This window comes from Argopecten irradians, chromosome 10 (assembly GCF_041381155.1).
Source record: "Argopecten irradians isolate NY chromosome 10, Ai_NY, whole genome shotgun sequence".
Taxonomy (NCBI): Eukaryota; Metazoa; Mollusca; class Bivalvia; order Pectinida; family Pectinidae; genus Argopecten; species Argopecten irradians.
The window spans coordinates 8959032-8975538 of record NC_091143.1 but is presented as its reverse complement, the minus strand read 5'-3'; the positions used below and the strand labels follow the sequence as shown (position 1 = coordinate 8975538).

The window sequence follows — 16507 nt, the reverse complement described above, 5'->3', positions numbered from 1 at the left end:
AGGGGTGGGGCCCCAAATGGGCAAATTTTCTTAATTTTAGCTTTAAAATCCTACTCCTCCTTCATCCTTGGATGGATTTCATCCATATTTGTTGTGAAACATCATTGGGGAAGGACAATCATATTACAAATGAGCCTGGTCCGACCCCTAGGGGCTGAGGGGTGGGGCCCCAAATGGGGAAATTTTCTTAATTTTAGCTTTAAAATCCTACTCCTCCTCCATCCTTGGATGAATTTTATCCATATTTGGTGTGAAGCATCATTGGGGAAACACAATTATATTTTATATAAATGAGTCTGGTCTGAACCCTAGGAACTGAGGGGTGGGGCCCCAAAAGGGCAAATTTTCTTAATTTTAGCTGGCTCACTTCCTGTTTTAAGGTTTCAGTCTCGATCTCAATAAAAATTGGTCTATAGGGGTTTTAATTGATGCCGAACAACATGCATGCAAACATTTTCGTAAAGATTTTGGTATTCCAAGATGGCCGCTGGCCCACTTCCTGTTTTAAGGTTTCAGTCTCCGATCTCAATGAAAATTGGTCTATAGGGGTTTTAATTGATGCCGAACAACATGCAAACATTTTCGTAAAGATTTTGGTATTCCAAGATGGCCGCTGGCCCACTTCCTGTTTTAAGGTTTCAGTCTCCGATCTCAATGAAAATTGGTCTATAGGGGTTTTAATTGATGCCGAACAACATGCAAACATTTTCGTAAAGATTTTGGTATTCCAAGATGGTCGCTGGCCCACTTCCTGTTTTAAGGTTTCAGTCTCCGATCTCAATGAAAATTTGTCTATAGGGGTTTTAATTGATGCTGAACAACATGCAAACATTTTCGTAAAGATTTTGGTATTCCAAGATGGCCGCTGGCCCACTTCCTGTTTTAAGGTTTCAGTCTCCGATCTCAATGAAAATTGGTTTATAGGGGTTTTAATTGATGCCGAACAACATGCAAACATTTTCGTAAAGATTTTGGTATTCCAAGATGGCCGCTGGCCCACTTCCTGTTTTAAGGTTTCAGTCTCCGATCTTAATGAAAATTGGTCTATAGTGGTTTTAATTGATTCAGAAGGGGGAACTTTAGGTAAGGACAATCATATTTTATAAAGGACCGAGGTAAGACCCATGGGGATAGTATGACCTAGGTCCAAAATGGGAGCTTTGCTGAAATTTGGCTTTAAAATCTGACTCCTCCTTATATTAATCCTTGAATGGGTTTCGACCATATTTGGATGAAGGGCTACCAAGTTTGTTCAAAAAATGACATTTACCTTTTTCAGAAACTTACACATTCAACTAAGGAGTTCCTTGTATTGTTTATATTAATCGTTAACCAATACTTTATACTGTGACTTTGTTGTTATGTGCCATGAGTCAGATGACCGTTAAGGCCCATGGGCCTCTTGTTAGGTGTTGTATTGTTCTTTATAGTTCCATCGTGTAGGTTTACATACAAATATGTAGGACCTAGTTAAAATAATAGATGATGATATTCAATGTTTGTTTGATCACTTATGTGTGTACTGTAGTACTGTATTTGATTGAGAATGTATTTTATAAAATCATGGAAGTCACATAAAAATGTAAGAAATCAGGATGATATTAATATGAAATTTAAGTCACAAGCACAATTGGATGTGTGGTTTGGAATCTTTTTTATATAATTTTTTTATCGTTTTTTGTCAAACAATATAAAAATTTTACAATAATCACATAATCATGAAATATGAATATAGTTATCTTCCATGCACATCTTTCACTCTGCTATTCTTTCATTCATCAGTATATATAATAACATTGTTTGGGTTTTTTGATAGAGAGGGAGAGAAAAATAATATAAAGTACAAAGATTTTGGAAGGAAAGAAGGGATTGGTTTGGAATTTCACAAAGTCTACCAAGTAGATGTATGTGTTAATTACCTGGATATTTAAGTAATCTTTGGTAAAGAATTTAAATCTCAGAAAATTCTTTAACCTGAACTTCATATCTCTATAGTTACCTGGTGATCAACAATTGGTAAAGAAATATGATAGTAATTATATAATATGTGAAGAATTTTTGTAACTGTGTTCTTTTCCTTTTGCCAATTTAGATGATTAAAATATATAAGAGATATTAATTGTGATGTTATTACTGTTTCATAGAATATATTAAAAAAAAGGTCACCTAAGTGTTCGATAAACGAAATAAATAGCCGACTTTTCATGCTAAGGACATCATATCAGTACTCTAGCCCTGTTTACTTCCCTTTTAGGTGTTCTAGCATCCATCATCATGCATTGTGTACTGTCTGCCATGTATAAACTTTTCATTCATTCTAGTGACGTCTTTTCGTAACCAGAATTATTAAAGGCCAAATTGTTCGATATTGACCAGTATAGATTCTTGAGAAAAAAAAGGCTACCAGTTTTGTTCAAATGAACTTTATTCAAGATCACAGAGGTCAAATACCGTATTCAACCAAATATGGGCTCTTCAATTTTTTAAGGCTTTTTTTTTTAGCCCACCATCATCAGATTGTGGGCTATTCAAATCGCCTTTTGTCCGTAGTCCGTCATCCGTTTGTCCGTCCTTCTGTCCGTCTGTCCGTCCGTTAACAATTCTTGTTACTGCTATTTCTAAAAAAGTACTGAAGGGATCTTTCTCAAATTCCATATGTAGGTTCCCCTAATACCCTAGTTGTGCATATTGCATTTTGGGACTGATCGGTCAACAAGATGGCCGACCAGCTGCCATCTTGGATTTTGATAGTTAAAGTTTGTTACCGCTGTTACTCAGAAAGTGCTTAAGGGATCTGTCTTAAATTTCATATCTAGGCTCCCCTAGGCCTAGGACCCTAGTTGTGCATATTGCATTTTGGGACTAATCGGCCAACAAGATGGCCGACCGGCGGCCATCTTGGATTCTGATAGTTAAAGTTTGTTACCGCTATTTCTCAGAAAGTAATCAAGGTATCCTTCTCAAATTTCATATGTAGGTTCCCCTAGGACCCTAGGTGTGCATTTTGCATTTTGGGACTGATCGGTCAACAAGATGGCCGACCAGCCGCCATCTTGGATTTTGATAGTTAAAGTTTGTAACTGCTATTTCTCAGAAAGTGCTGAAGGGATCTGTCTCAAATTTCATATCTAGGTTCCTCTAGGACGCTAGTTGTGAATATTGCATTTTGGGACTGATCGGCCAACAAGATGGCCGACCGGCGGCCATATTGGATTCTGATAGTTAAAGTTTGTTACCAATATTTCTCAGAAAGTAATGCAGGGATCTTTCTCAAATTTCATATGTAGGTTCCCCTAGGACCTCTAGCTGTGCATATTGCATTTTTGGACCTACATGTATTGGTCAACAAGAGGGCCGCCAGGCAACCGTCCTGGATTTTGTTAGTGAAAGTTTGTAACTGCTATTTCTCAGAAAGTACTGAACGGATTGTTCTCAAATTTTCATGAAGGTTCTTCTAGGGCCCTAGTTCTGCCTATTGCATTTTGGGACCGATTGATCAACAACTTGTTACAAGATGGCCGACCACCATCTTGGATTTTGTTAGGGTAAAGTTTGAAAAGCAGAGAAAAGAAGTTTAAGTTTGAAAAGCAGAAAAAAGAACTTTAAGTTTAAAAAGCAGAGAAAAGATCCCTCTTTCCTTTGTCAGACATAGATCAATCTTTAGTGGGCACCAAGATTCCTCTGGAATCTCTTGTTTCTGACTACAAATTAAATGCAGAGTGAAAATATGTAAACTAATGATTTATGTATTAAACTTCGTTTACAAATTGATTTTTGGCTTACTTTAATTGCATGTACAATAATTTTATGACTAAACCAAAGTTATTTCAATTAAGCACCCCCCCCCCCCCCCATCTATTTTTTTAAGTGCCTTGGGTCGAATACGGTCTCTGACATTTAAATAGTTATGGTATTACACCATTCATTCTTCTTGTGAAAACATAAAATGGTAAATACACTTACAATTATGAAAGTACATGTATGTTGGATATATTAATTTAATAAATAAAAAAAATGTCTTTTTATATTTTTTTGTATAGGCCCACTACCTTTCCAGAGCAAAACATAAATATTTCTTAAAAACATTAATAACATCAGAAAATATTACCGATGGCCTAAGATGAAGTTACAACACCAAATATATGCAAGATTTCCTGCATAATACGGTATATGATAACAGTAGAGAGTCATTTCGCTGTTTTGCCGTCTGACGTACTGATAATCAACTACCATGAGGTATGACGACGGGAAACACAAGACGACCTGTGTTATGAAAATTCACATTTTATTTATTTTAATCAAATTGTTCAGAAGGTGATGATACGTGCAGTATTAACGGTAACGGTAAGTTAATAACTTTTGTGACTCTACAAAATTATTTATCTCATTTTAAAATTAACATTTATCTCCAATAAAATATTTTCAATTTATTTATTCATTTTCAATTAACTTAACGTACTTTATTTCATTAAACTTAAAAATTAAATCATTAAACAGTAATATACATGTATAAAATTTTGAAATTTGTTGTAATATTATTAACTAGAGAATATATAGGAAGAAGTCCATTGGAGTGAGAATGTGAATTATTAGTTTTAATGATAGGGTCAGTTCATACGCGCCTCCCATGTCAGTTCTGTCTAGTCGTTTGTGTCCTGTCAGTTTGAAGGTTTTTAGCCCACCATCATCAGATGGTGGGCTATTCAAATCGCTTTTTGTCCGTGGTCCGTCCGTCCTTCCGTCCGTCCTTCCGTCCGTCCGTCCGTTAACAATTCTTGTTATCGCTATTTCTCAGAAAGCACTGAAGGGATCTTTCTCAAATTTCATATGTAGGTTCCCCTAGGGCCCTAGTTGTGCATATTGCATTTTGGGACCAATCGGTTAACAAGATGGCCGCCAGGCAGCCATCTTGGATTTTGATACTTAAAGTTTGTTATCGCTATTTCTCAGAAAGTACTGAAGAGATCTTTCTCAAATTTCATATGTAGGTTCCCCTAGGGCCCTAGTTGTGCATATTGCATTTTGGGACCAATCGGTTAACAAGATGGCCGCCAGGCAGCCATCTTGGATTTTGATACTTAAAGTTTGTTATCGCTATTTCTCAGAAAGTACTGAAGGGATCTTTCTCAAATTTCATATGTAGGTTCCCCTAGGGCCCTAGTTGTGCATAATGCGTTTTTGGATCGATCGGTCAACAAAATGGCCACCAGGCAGCCATCTTGGATTTTGATAGTTAAAGATTAATATCGCTATTTCTCACAAAGTACTGAAGGGATCTTTCTCATATTTCATATGTAGGTTTCCCTAGGGCTCTTGTTGTGCATAATGCGTTTTTGGATCGATCGGTCAACAAAATGGCCGCCAGGCTGCCATCTTGGAATTTGATAGTTAAAGTTTGTTATCGCTATTTCTCACAAAGTACTGAAGGGATCTTTCTCATATTTCATATGTAGGTTTCCCTAGGGCTCTTGTTGTGCATAATGCGTTTTTGGATCGATCGGTCAACAAAATGGCCGCCAGGCTGCCATCTTGGAATTTGATAGTTAAAGTTTGTTATCACTATTTCTCAGAAAGTATTGAATGAATCTGTCTCAAATTTCATATATAGGTTCCTCTATGGCCCTAGTCGTGCATATTTCGATTTGGGACCGATCGATTTACAAGATGGCCGCCAAGGAGCCATCTTGGATTTTGATAGTTGAAGTTTGTTACTGCTATTTCTCAGAAAGTACTGAAGCGATCTGTCTCAAATTTTATATGTAGTATGTTTGCAAAAGTTTGAAAAGCAGAGAAAAGATCCCTCTTTCCATTGTCAGACATAGATCATTCTTTGGTGGGCGCCAAGATCCCTCTGGGATCTCTTGTTTGTCAATGTCTTGCAAAGTGAGTATAAGGATTAAAGAACTGTACTTTTCTGTATTCTTTAATGGAATACTATAAAACAAAATTGGGAAAACAAGTTACTCAAAAAATAGGGCATGATATCAGATATTTTGTTTACTACTATGGCTATCTTCAAACTTTGCATAAGATTATGCGAGAGATTTGGAAGATTATTCATACCCATTAAAAGAATTATTTTCAAAAATACACGGGTTAATGCAAGAGCAAAAATGATCCTACTGGCTCTCATAGACTTAAACATAACATTTACAAACAAATCTTTATCATTATAATTTAAAAATCTGAATTATTTGGAAAATGCTACTACATGTATGGTGAAAAAGATAGGATATGCTGGTTTAAACCAGCCAATACATTGTTTATTGTAATAGTTTCTATCAAAATCGCAGTTACTATTAAAATCCTTGTCTTCTTTTTGAGAATAACATTAACAATAATTGTTAATGAGTATTTATGAAGCATTGAGAGTAGGGTCCAATTGTTCAAAGGCTGATTAGCTTATAAATCACAGTTTATCGACAATTTTCAAATCAAGATAAAATAATTTTTGTATAACTAACTTTACAAAATTGTGAAAGATTGTTATTAACTCTATTATTTACCTATAATCTCATTTTAGGGAAAATATAATCACATTCCTTGCAGCAAATGAGAAATGAAAGTTTCACTAATCAAGCCATTGTAAGCTTATCAACCTTTGAACAACAGGACCCTGATGTTTGATCTGTAGTATGCTGGAATGAATGGGTACAAAGGTTATGACCTTAATTTCCATTCAATGCCATAGGTGTTTATATATATATATCTTTCAATGACTTTGTTCTAGTATTTGGGCCTTAGAAACCTGAGACACGGTACCAAATTAGATTTAATAAATAACCATGACCTCCCTTCATACGATCACATCTTCTAGATAACTTCTTATTTATAACAAAGAAGCCTAGAGACAGGCTAGCTAATAGATGGACTAAGATTAAGGTCTAGGGTTACAAAGTTTTTGAATGACCTTTTCTGATACAGGGGGCCTAATAGGATGAAATGACTCAATATCTAAGGAGCCTGTAGTAGACATGGTATTGGGTCTGTAGCATAAAGGACTTCATGCACATTGTGCTCAAATGAATGACCTTGACCTTCATTTGAGGTCATAGTGTACATGGTAAAATCTTTGAATGAGGACAATTGGGTCTTTGTTCATGCCTTTATGATTTTTGATTCAGGCATAATTAACATTTGGCATGTTTTTTTAAAGATAAACAAAAGGTCACTTTTGTACCAAGTGTCAAATGAGCCAAATTATAACCACATCCAATAAATCCTAAATTATGGCATAACTGTTGAAACAGGACCTGATTATTCCACCTGAATCGGGGAAACACTCAAAACAGTAAAATGTCTGGACATAAAATACATTAAGATAGTTCAATGTTGCAGGAATCTTTATTCAAACAAGGTAAAAAGACATGATGAGATATCATGGTATTTATCATATATATATATATGTAACAGATGTGGAATCAGTTTCTACATCCATATACACGGGAACAAAACAAAACAGTTACTATTATATAAATATTATATATCTATGTCATACGTATGACGTCAACATTAAAAAAAAAAAAAAAAAAAAAAACAGAAAAAACTCTCTCATATATATATATTTATATAGAATGGATAAAAAAGATTGCTGAAAGACTTATATGGAAATTCTAATATACATCTGTAATATTCTATAACATATATGACTGTACATTTTAATCAACAATTGATAAAATTGGTAAATTCTTGATTGAAACCTATCTAGAGTACCTATCGACATCGACAGGGCTGTCTATTTATACACTGTCAAGGTTACACTAGGAATACAAAACAGAGTGGGTTTGTTACCTTAGTAACCGGAATTCAGTTTCAATGTCAAGTTACTTTGTTACCCTAACAACCCGATTTAGGTTTCTATATTTATCTGTAAACAAAACACTTCTGACATCCTACCAATTTACATCAAGCTGTAGATAAGGGATGTTAACACTGATTTTGGTCTATTTCAGGATGATTATCATTTACTTTTTGTTACCATTGTCTATTGTTACCATGTCTATAATTCCTGTGTTTATGAAATAATTGCTACACAGTTATCTCTGCCCTGAATGACCTGTAACCTACAGTTGAGCATGCGATAGACTTATATATAACAGTTATAATTAACAAATAACTATTAGCAACCTTTGATAAAAATGGAATAAAGCCCTATTAGATGGATAACAAAAATTTTAATTCCCTAGCTGTCCTGTATTTGAGACAAAATAATGGATGAAATTAAGCAGCTTTAATAACATTGACCAAAAACTGGATTTCCTAGTACTGTATAAATGTAACATAAAAATCTATTGCTTGTCAAGAAATTGTAAATAATTCGGATTTCTTCAGACATCAACAAAATAAATACAAGAGTTAAACTGTACAAATATGTATGTTATGGTATATTTTTGTAAGATCATGATTGTATGGAAAGACTACATCTAGTGCCCCAAATTAGCCTTTTATCTGCATTCATTAACACAGTTAAATCTATCAGGTGAATATCTGGAATGTTATCACAACAACTGGTATTTACTTTCCAGGTACAAATGGAATTCTTTATTAGCTTTTGAATGTATATGTATAGTGAGAAAAAATATATAAATTATAAGTAATGATGTTGTGAGAACAATATTAAACTCCTCTGATGATATATGTCCTGTCAGTGACTTCTACTGAAAATATTCCCCCTTTATGACCCAGAACAATTAATGGTGAGATCGTTTTGTAAGTAAAATTCAACTTTGTGGAAAAACATCTACCAGACACTGATAGTGATCAAGTTACGACAGCTTGGTTTATGCTGAATGGAATGTGATAGACATAATGTTGATGTTAACTAAACCTATTAGGGTATGAGCATTAGATTATGGTATACATCCTTTTACCAGCACGGAAATGTTACATAGACAATGGTAGAGGATAACATTATTTCTCACGTGTACCAGGTAATTTACCAAACTTAAAGAATTATTGTGATATAAAACTCTGCTATATCAGACATAACAGCACTAAGGAAATAGATTTTCCATTTATGGAATGATAATATGAAATACATACAAAGGCTTGAATCCTGTTTCGCAGCTACAAATTCTTTACTTCTTTTCATTAAAGTTGAGCCTAATAAAATTGTGAAGGAAAAACTCTTTCGATGTTCAATACATCTGCATGTAAATATTCTTAGACTTAATAATTGAAAATATTACAAAATATTACAAATCACAATTCAAAGTCACAGTAATGTATAGGTAATTGACTATACAATGAATGTAAACATTCAAAGGGAGACAATCTAAACATCAAAAACTAAAAACCTAATATTTACTAAAGTAAAAATGGATTTCACCAAATGCTTTGGCCTAGTATATATAAACACAATCAATACATTTTAGTTCATAAAACTTCAAAACACATACAGACTTTCTTTATAAAGTACAAAAGGCATCACTTTTAATTAATTCATGACTTTTAAATTGAAAACAACCATTTTTCATAAAACGTATCTTTAGTTCTTTATACATTTTAGGTACACTATATACAGAAATTACACTTAAACCTACTGTAACAAAGACGTTATTTGTAATTTGTAGCACTTGCATTATTCAGAGAGTAACTCATTTTGTTAAAGAAAAAAATAAATGTTTGTTAATGATCTGAATTTTTAGATCTTTCATATTCTCCAGTTAATCATTTACCAAACAGTTACTCTGTCTTTCATAAACTCACAAACTAAGTTACCACCCTTTTCCTAACCAACACCACAAATCTCCATTTTCCTTACTTTCCAGGATACCCAAAACTTTCTCAACTTTCCTTACAATTATTTTGGTCTCTTAATCTCTTATATAAAATTGCAAGTTATTCTTTGAGTCTATTCATTTTCTCCACTCATTTTAAATAACAAAAATGAAATTCAAAAAAACTTTTTAAAGTCAGGCTTTTAGAATATACTTTCAAGAGGTATCTTATAAACTAAATATATTATAGATAACACACGTTCATAGTGAAACAAGAGAAATTCAACAAAGGCTAGATAGCACTGTTCTGCCATATATAGCAGAGTGAAAGTCTTACCAATTAAGGACAAACGGTATATCTTTTCGACGGCCGGCAGGATTCAAACTTGACTCAATTTTGATGGTAGGTTATTACAAATGCCATCTATGAAAGCAGTTTGCATCTAGATTTCGGTTTGATGCCATTTTCACGATGATAACAAACAGCACACACTACAAACAAGCAAAAACAGTCACCGGAAGTCCCCTTAAGGTCACCACGCAGGGTCATGGGAGGCAGAAACCTGTGCGTGGGACTTTTTTTTTTTTTTTTTTTGAAATCGGTGCTATTTTCCCCTTCCTTTTCCCTTTCTCTCTATTTTCTCTTACTTTGATATCTCTTCTATCGTTTAAAACCATCTGCATGTCTGTATCTTGATAACTAAGCTCACAACGACAGGTTTCCGGGCAAACACTATAATCCGGATTTCAGACCTCAATTTTTGACTTATTTGGGCATGTTCAAAGGTGATTTGTGATGTCACTAATGCAATGACCGAATCGATATTGACATGCTATATAAGGATGAACATCTCCTTTTCAAAAAACTAGTATTTAGTTTTCAACGGTCTCAGTGGGGCTCCAGAAGGGTGCATGAAATGGGGCAAATGAATAATTACGCATAAAATCGTTACGGCCGTCCAAAGGATATCAGAGACGTCTCTGTATTTAGTCATGGAATCATACGATGATTGTAAATACAGATATTTCGTATGTGGATATTTTCATTAAATTCAGCTGTTCGCAGTGTGATATTTGATGTTGTGTGTCTACATACAACTAGTCACATGTCGAGTCAAGATTCACACTTATATCAATGAATAATTATATTTAAGCGTGGAGAGTTCAATAAAAGCGAGATCAGCGAAAATTTCCACGCCACAAATAATTCCACTTTTACATTATGTATGTCAACTTTAATCCTAAGACTCGTTGCTATAGTTTATGCAAGACAATTGCATAGTCAACTAACATGATCATTTATAACACTGTAATACATGTATATACTTTTATAATTCTATATTTTCTGATGATCATTTTATGAATGTTTACCTAGCTAACAAATTAACATTGTAGAAAAAAGCTTGGTAACTTTAATTGAATAAAAGTCTCAATAAAATAATCTCAACAAAATCTTATGGAAAAAATAAGTTTATGTATCTTCTCAGTCTCTCATTCTTTGCACATGATAGGGTTACCTCCCTTGCGGGTAGGTATCCAATGTGTCGTCATCATTTTGTGAGTGACATTCACATTGTTTTTATCTGCTTTCTGCTTTTTATTCTTGCATACAGATGACGTCACAATCAATGCCTACCCGCAAGGGCAGATAACTCTGTAATATTCAAAGACAGAATATGTCTGTGAAAAAGAGTGATTGATCACATAGCGGAAAGTGGAAAGAAATTCATTGGATTACTTATCTACTATCTTTATTTTTTTTGCTTAAGCATTTTTTTGGATATTTTTCATTGATAAATGAAAACTTCTGATTTGCACAACAATCTGTACAGCAGGTGAGATCTTCCTATTAGTTTTTGCAAAATATAGTATGTGAACATAAATAATGCTTTGAATTTAAATGAATACTTTATCTTCCCTTCATATCAGTCAGCTAAACAACCAAAAGATTGCACTATAGTGGCATGTAAACGATAATACAAAATTTGAAAACAAATATAAATAAAACATAGATATTTTGTAATATTATCCTTAATGTCTTGTGTGAAGAGAAATTGCACATTTTTTAAAGAGCCCTGTAAAACGTTGAGACCCGTTTGTACTAATATCTATTAAAGTTTATAATTTGTAGTCACAACCTTCTCAAAGTTAAACCCTTATCAGACAGAACAGTCAAATAGTTCAGTGTTTTTATCATTGCATAGAAAATTCAATAACAACCGATTGCAAAATTAGGATTAAAATTGAGGGGAGACAACTCTCATACTTCCAGAAGGATACAGCTTTGATGACTGTTGATAGATCTTTCTATATATCTTTCAGATAAAGTGCTCAAAGTGTCCCCTTTAAATTTATGTATTTCTTATCTTGACATACAAAATTTGAATTTCAAAGATATATGTATGGCATTGTTTGCATGAATTTATATAAGTTGAAAATTAAGTAAAACATTTCAAAAATGCACATGTCTTTACCAGAACATTAAGTAATACTTGTACTCTTTACCCTCAACTTTAATCAAAACAGTGCTTAGCATTAGAATTTTCATATTTTAAAGTCATGAATGGTTTATTAAACCACTACATTAGAATTATCACAACAAGATTAACATACAAATATAACATCACCATTGGCCTGGTAACAGTGAAATATGGGAAAACAAATAGAAGGAAAAATACCTAAATACAATAAAATTTTTGTAGTATTAATAATACCATTCACAACCTAATATGAGCCTGACCAAATACACAAAGACTTGCACTAGTCCCTTTCAATGGTACACTGGAATGATTGTGTCCCTTTATGGTAGACTTGCACCAGTCCCTCAGTAAAATGATTGTGTGCCTTACGACTTAAAGACATGCACTAGTTCCCCCCCCCCCCCAATGGTGAAATGGAATGTAATATGATTGTGTTACTTACCCTGCCATAGACTTGCACTAGTCTAAATCAGTAATACATTGGAATGATAGTGTTCCTGGATCTCTCAAACATCATTCTCTACTATACACTGGAATGATTACGACACTCCGGTTTGCACTAGTCCCCCACAATGATGTAATGGAATGCAATATGACTGTGTCATTTATCCTGCTATAGACTTGAACTAGTCTTGCACTAACCCCCCCTCCCATTAAGCACTGGGATGGTTGTGTCTGAATGTTTCCCCTAGACTTACACTAATCCCCCAGGGTATAATTAGAGCACCACTCATGATTAGACACTATATATTTTAATTGTCTTCAATGTGTGGCTTAACTCTCATTAACAGACCATGTGTATTTTTAAAAACAAATTTGGCAAAAACTCATGATTCATAAGATGTCTAGAATATTATCTTATTAAAGAGCTTTTCTATATCTATGATGAAATACTAAAGGGACTTGAGCTAGTCTGTCTCCCCTTTCCTTAAGAAAGACATTTTGACCTTTGACAATAAAAAAATAAAAAACATTAAGATTTACAAAAAAAAAAAAAAACTCAAAAGAAATCTACAATAATGTGTAAACATTGATAACGAAGACTTGGTTCCTGTTTAAACAGGCTGTACGGAAGCATGAAATACTGTCTACAACAACACCTCTGAATAGCAATCAGTGCATATTAATTACTGTCACGTTTAGTGTTAATTTTTAGTGACTTCAGTGTGTGTGTATATAGACACCTTTGAATAGCGACCACCTATTGTTATATCTGAACAGTGACCACTGTGTAAACCGACCACCTGTATATAGTGATTATTATTTCATAGTGACTAACTGTTTATATTGAAAAAAAGTTTGACAAGGTCATCTGTCTAAATCGGCACCTGTGAATAGTTATCACCTGCATACATTATCATAGTCCATCTCACACTGGATACATGGACTGACCCTCTGGACACTGGTTTTCTTATGAGATCAATGAACTGACCATCAATGACAGTATAGCTGTCAATAGGTGAAAACTCTATCAGTTCCAAATCTATACACAATTTAACAAATTCTAATATCCTAGATTGACCTTCAGGACACCTCTTCAATATGCCGGCTTTCTGATTTTAATTTCACAAACTCTTTAGCTACTTCATCATTAGTCCTTTGTGATAGAATTCGTAAGATTGTCCAGCCAGTCTCGTCTAAATGTACTCGTCGACCTAGAGAGCACCAACAGGCACAGCTGCCCTGTTCCACTATATCTCGTAACTGCATGACCGCCACTCCAATCAGGCGATCCTCACGAGCAAAACAATAGTCCTTTGTACAAATATGTAGTTCATAGGCATCTGGGTCATCTTCGTTCCCAAGGATACTGAAAGATGATATAAGTCAACAATTTATCCTGAATTGTACAAAACACACAAACAGTTAAACATTAAATCTTTGAAAGCACAATTCAGCAATTCTACAGATGTTATTGATAAAAGTTTATTAAAGGTTATTTACCCATTGAAGGCAAAAACTATATTTCAGCTATTTCCCAATGAGACAATTAAATAAATGCTAATAACATAATTTTGCTTTCATAAATGATTTGGGTGTAATACTTCTTCATTGAACAGGTTCGTTGAACTTTGGTACTGAGTTAGAATTTGAAAGCATCAAAATAATACATTGTTAACAAAAGTCTTTTCATCGTTGGAGCCTATTCAGTGCTTTCAGTACTTTGATTCATAAGTTGATTGGTCTACTATCGTAAACAATTGTGATCGATGGTTCCAATGATGTTTATCTTTACCAACAAATTTAAAATCAGGAAAAACATTTAAATATCTTCTATTTCAGCATGAATAAGCATACTCACAAGTGAAATGTTTCATTGAATTTTGGTGACCAATTGTTACTCTTGGATTTTGTGGAATGTTTACGACGCTTGTCACCCATGTGTGGTCCAATCAAATTCACTTCAACAAAAGGTCGGAACATTCCAGATGTTTGCCATTTGAGGTCATTAGCTGCCACAACTGTCAGTAGAAACAAAACAGTTCAACATTGGAAATGATAACAAAAATATCCTCTATTATACAGTGTACATGGAGAATGGGAAAATTAACTGAAAATTGTAAGATATATTTGAAACAGGAGAGGAGAAAAGAAGCGCCCAGAACAGAGCACAAACATTGGCCAGATGCGCTACAGATTGAGCTACCTGGTCACTGTTACTTGACCCTGCATTACTTGACCCTGCAGTCCTAATCTGCTACACTATTCTCTTCACAGACACAATAACACATTCCCGTCTACATATATCACCTATATCTCAACTTTAACCACGACATAAGTTAATCCCTAGTCTACCTGACTCCACCTATATCTCAACTTTAACCATGACATAAGTTAATCCCTAGTCTACCTGACTCCACCTATATCTCAACTTTGACCACGACATAAGTTAATCCCTAGTCTACCTGACTCCACCTATATCTCAACTTTGACCACAACATAAGTTAATCCCTAGTCTACCTGACTCCACCTATATCTCAACTTTGACCACAACATAAGTTAATCCCTAGTCTACCTGACTCCACCTATATCTCAACTTTGACCACAACATAAGTTAATCCCTAGTCTACCTGACTCCACCTATATCTCAACTTTAACCACGACATAAGTTAATCCCTAGTCTACCTGACTCCACCTATATCTCAACTTTAACCACGACATAAGTTAATCCCTAGTCTACCTGACTCCACCTATATCTCAACTTTAACCACGACATAAGTTAATCCCTAGTCTACCTGACTCCACCTATATCTCAACTTTAACCATGACATAAGTTAATCCCTAGTCTACCTGACTCCACCTATATCTCAACTTTAACCACGACATAAGTTAATCCCTAGTCTACCTGACTCCACCTATATCTCAACTTTGACCACGACATAAGTTAATCCCTAGTCTACCTGACTCCACCTATATCTCAACTTTAACCATGACATAAGTTAATCCCTAGTCTACCTGACTCCACCTCACCTTTGACCGTTTTGACCGTGACTTTGTGCTCTCCTGTTCCGGGATGTGTAAACAGATCAACCTGTATGGACACTTCCCCGACCGGGTCCTCGTTACTCGGCTGGTCCTGCGACGTCTGTGTACTAACAAACGTTTTGATGAGTGTATCCGTTGTCTGGGTGTACAAGGACAAGGCATAGCGGAGAGACTGCAGCTCCTGGCTTTTGTCCAGGAAGGTCTTTTTCAAGCCTTTGCCCTGGGCATGGAAGTACTGTTTTATGGTGTCCAGGGCCATGTCTAGAACGGCACACTGCTTTGGACTGAGATTCTTTTCGGCTTCTTTTGACATATCCTAATTAGATAGAAATTACAATTAAGGTTAGAATAAAAAAAAGTCAAAAGATTAAATGACATAGAAAGAATCTCCTAAGATGCTACAAGGCTATGAATATTAATAAATATATGTGTTAACATAGTAAGATTAAAATACTAATAATTTTTTTCGAAGATTGAATCATCCACATGTTTATAAGACTATAATAAAATGATAAGTTTAAGTAAAACATATATCTTATCAATGTCAAACTTTCTGTTACCGGTAATAATAATTGAATTTTGTTGACAAGGCTATGTATATATCATTCATCCATATATTTCATTACTACAAATTTTCTCTCTGATTTTTAAGCGTTCTCTTTAATCAATGTCTATAAGACTAGCTAGCTTTACAAGAAAGATTCTAACTGCCACACTACTTCCTATATTGGGCACTGTCCTACAAAAGTGATTTGCCTCATTTGTTATTACTGGAGATTTCACCAAAATCTATTTAATCCTTCAAGACAAGTAGTATTTATA

General features: G+C 34.4%; 1 protein-coding gene across 1 annotated transcript in view; it reads right to left on the bottom strand.

The window, feature by feature from the left end:
* Window positions 1-7325: 7325 nt before the first annotated feature.
* Window positions 7326-16507, bottom strand: part of LOC138333045 (protein unc-13 homolog B-like) — a 142071-nt gene continuing 132889 nt past the window's right edge. Inside the window, exons 38-40 of the mRNA XM_069281150.1 lie at window positions 15671-16001; window positions 14502-14652; window positions 7326-14009 (exon numbers count right to left, since the gene is read on the bottom strand). Of these exons, the coding sequence (XP_069137251.1) occupies window positions 13724-14009; window positions 14502-14652; window positions 15671-16001 (768 nt within the window). The 3' untranslated portion in view covers window positions 7326-13723. The remainder of the gene's footprint in view (window positions 14010-14501; window positions 14653-15670; window positions 16002-16507) is intronic.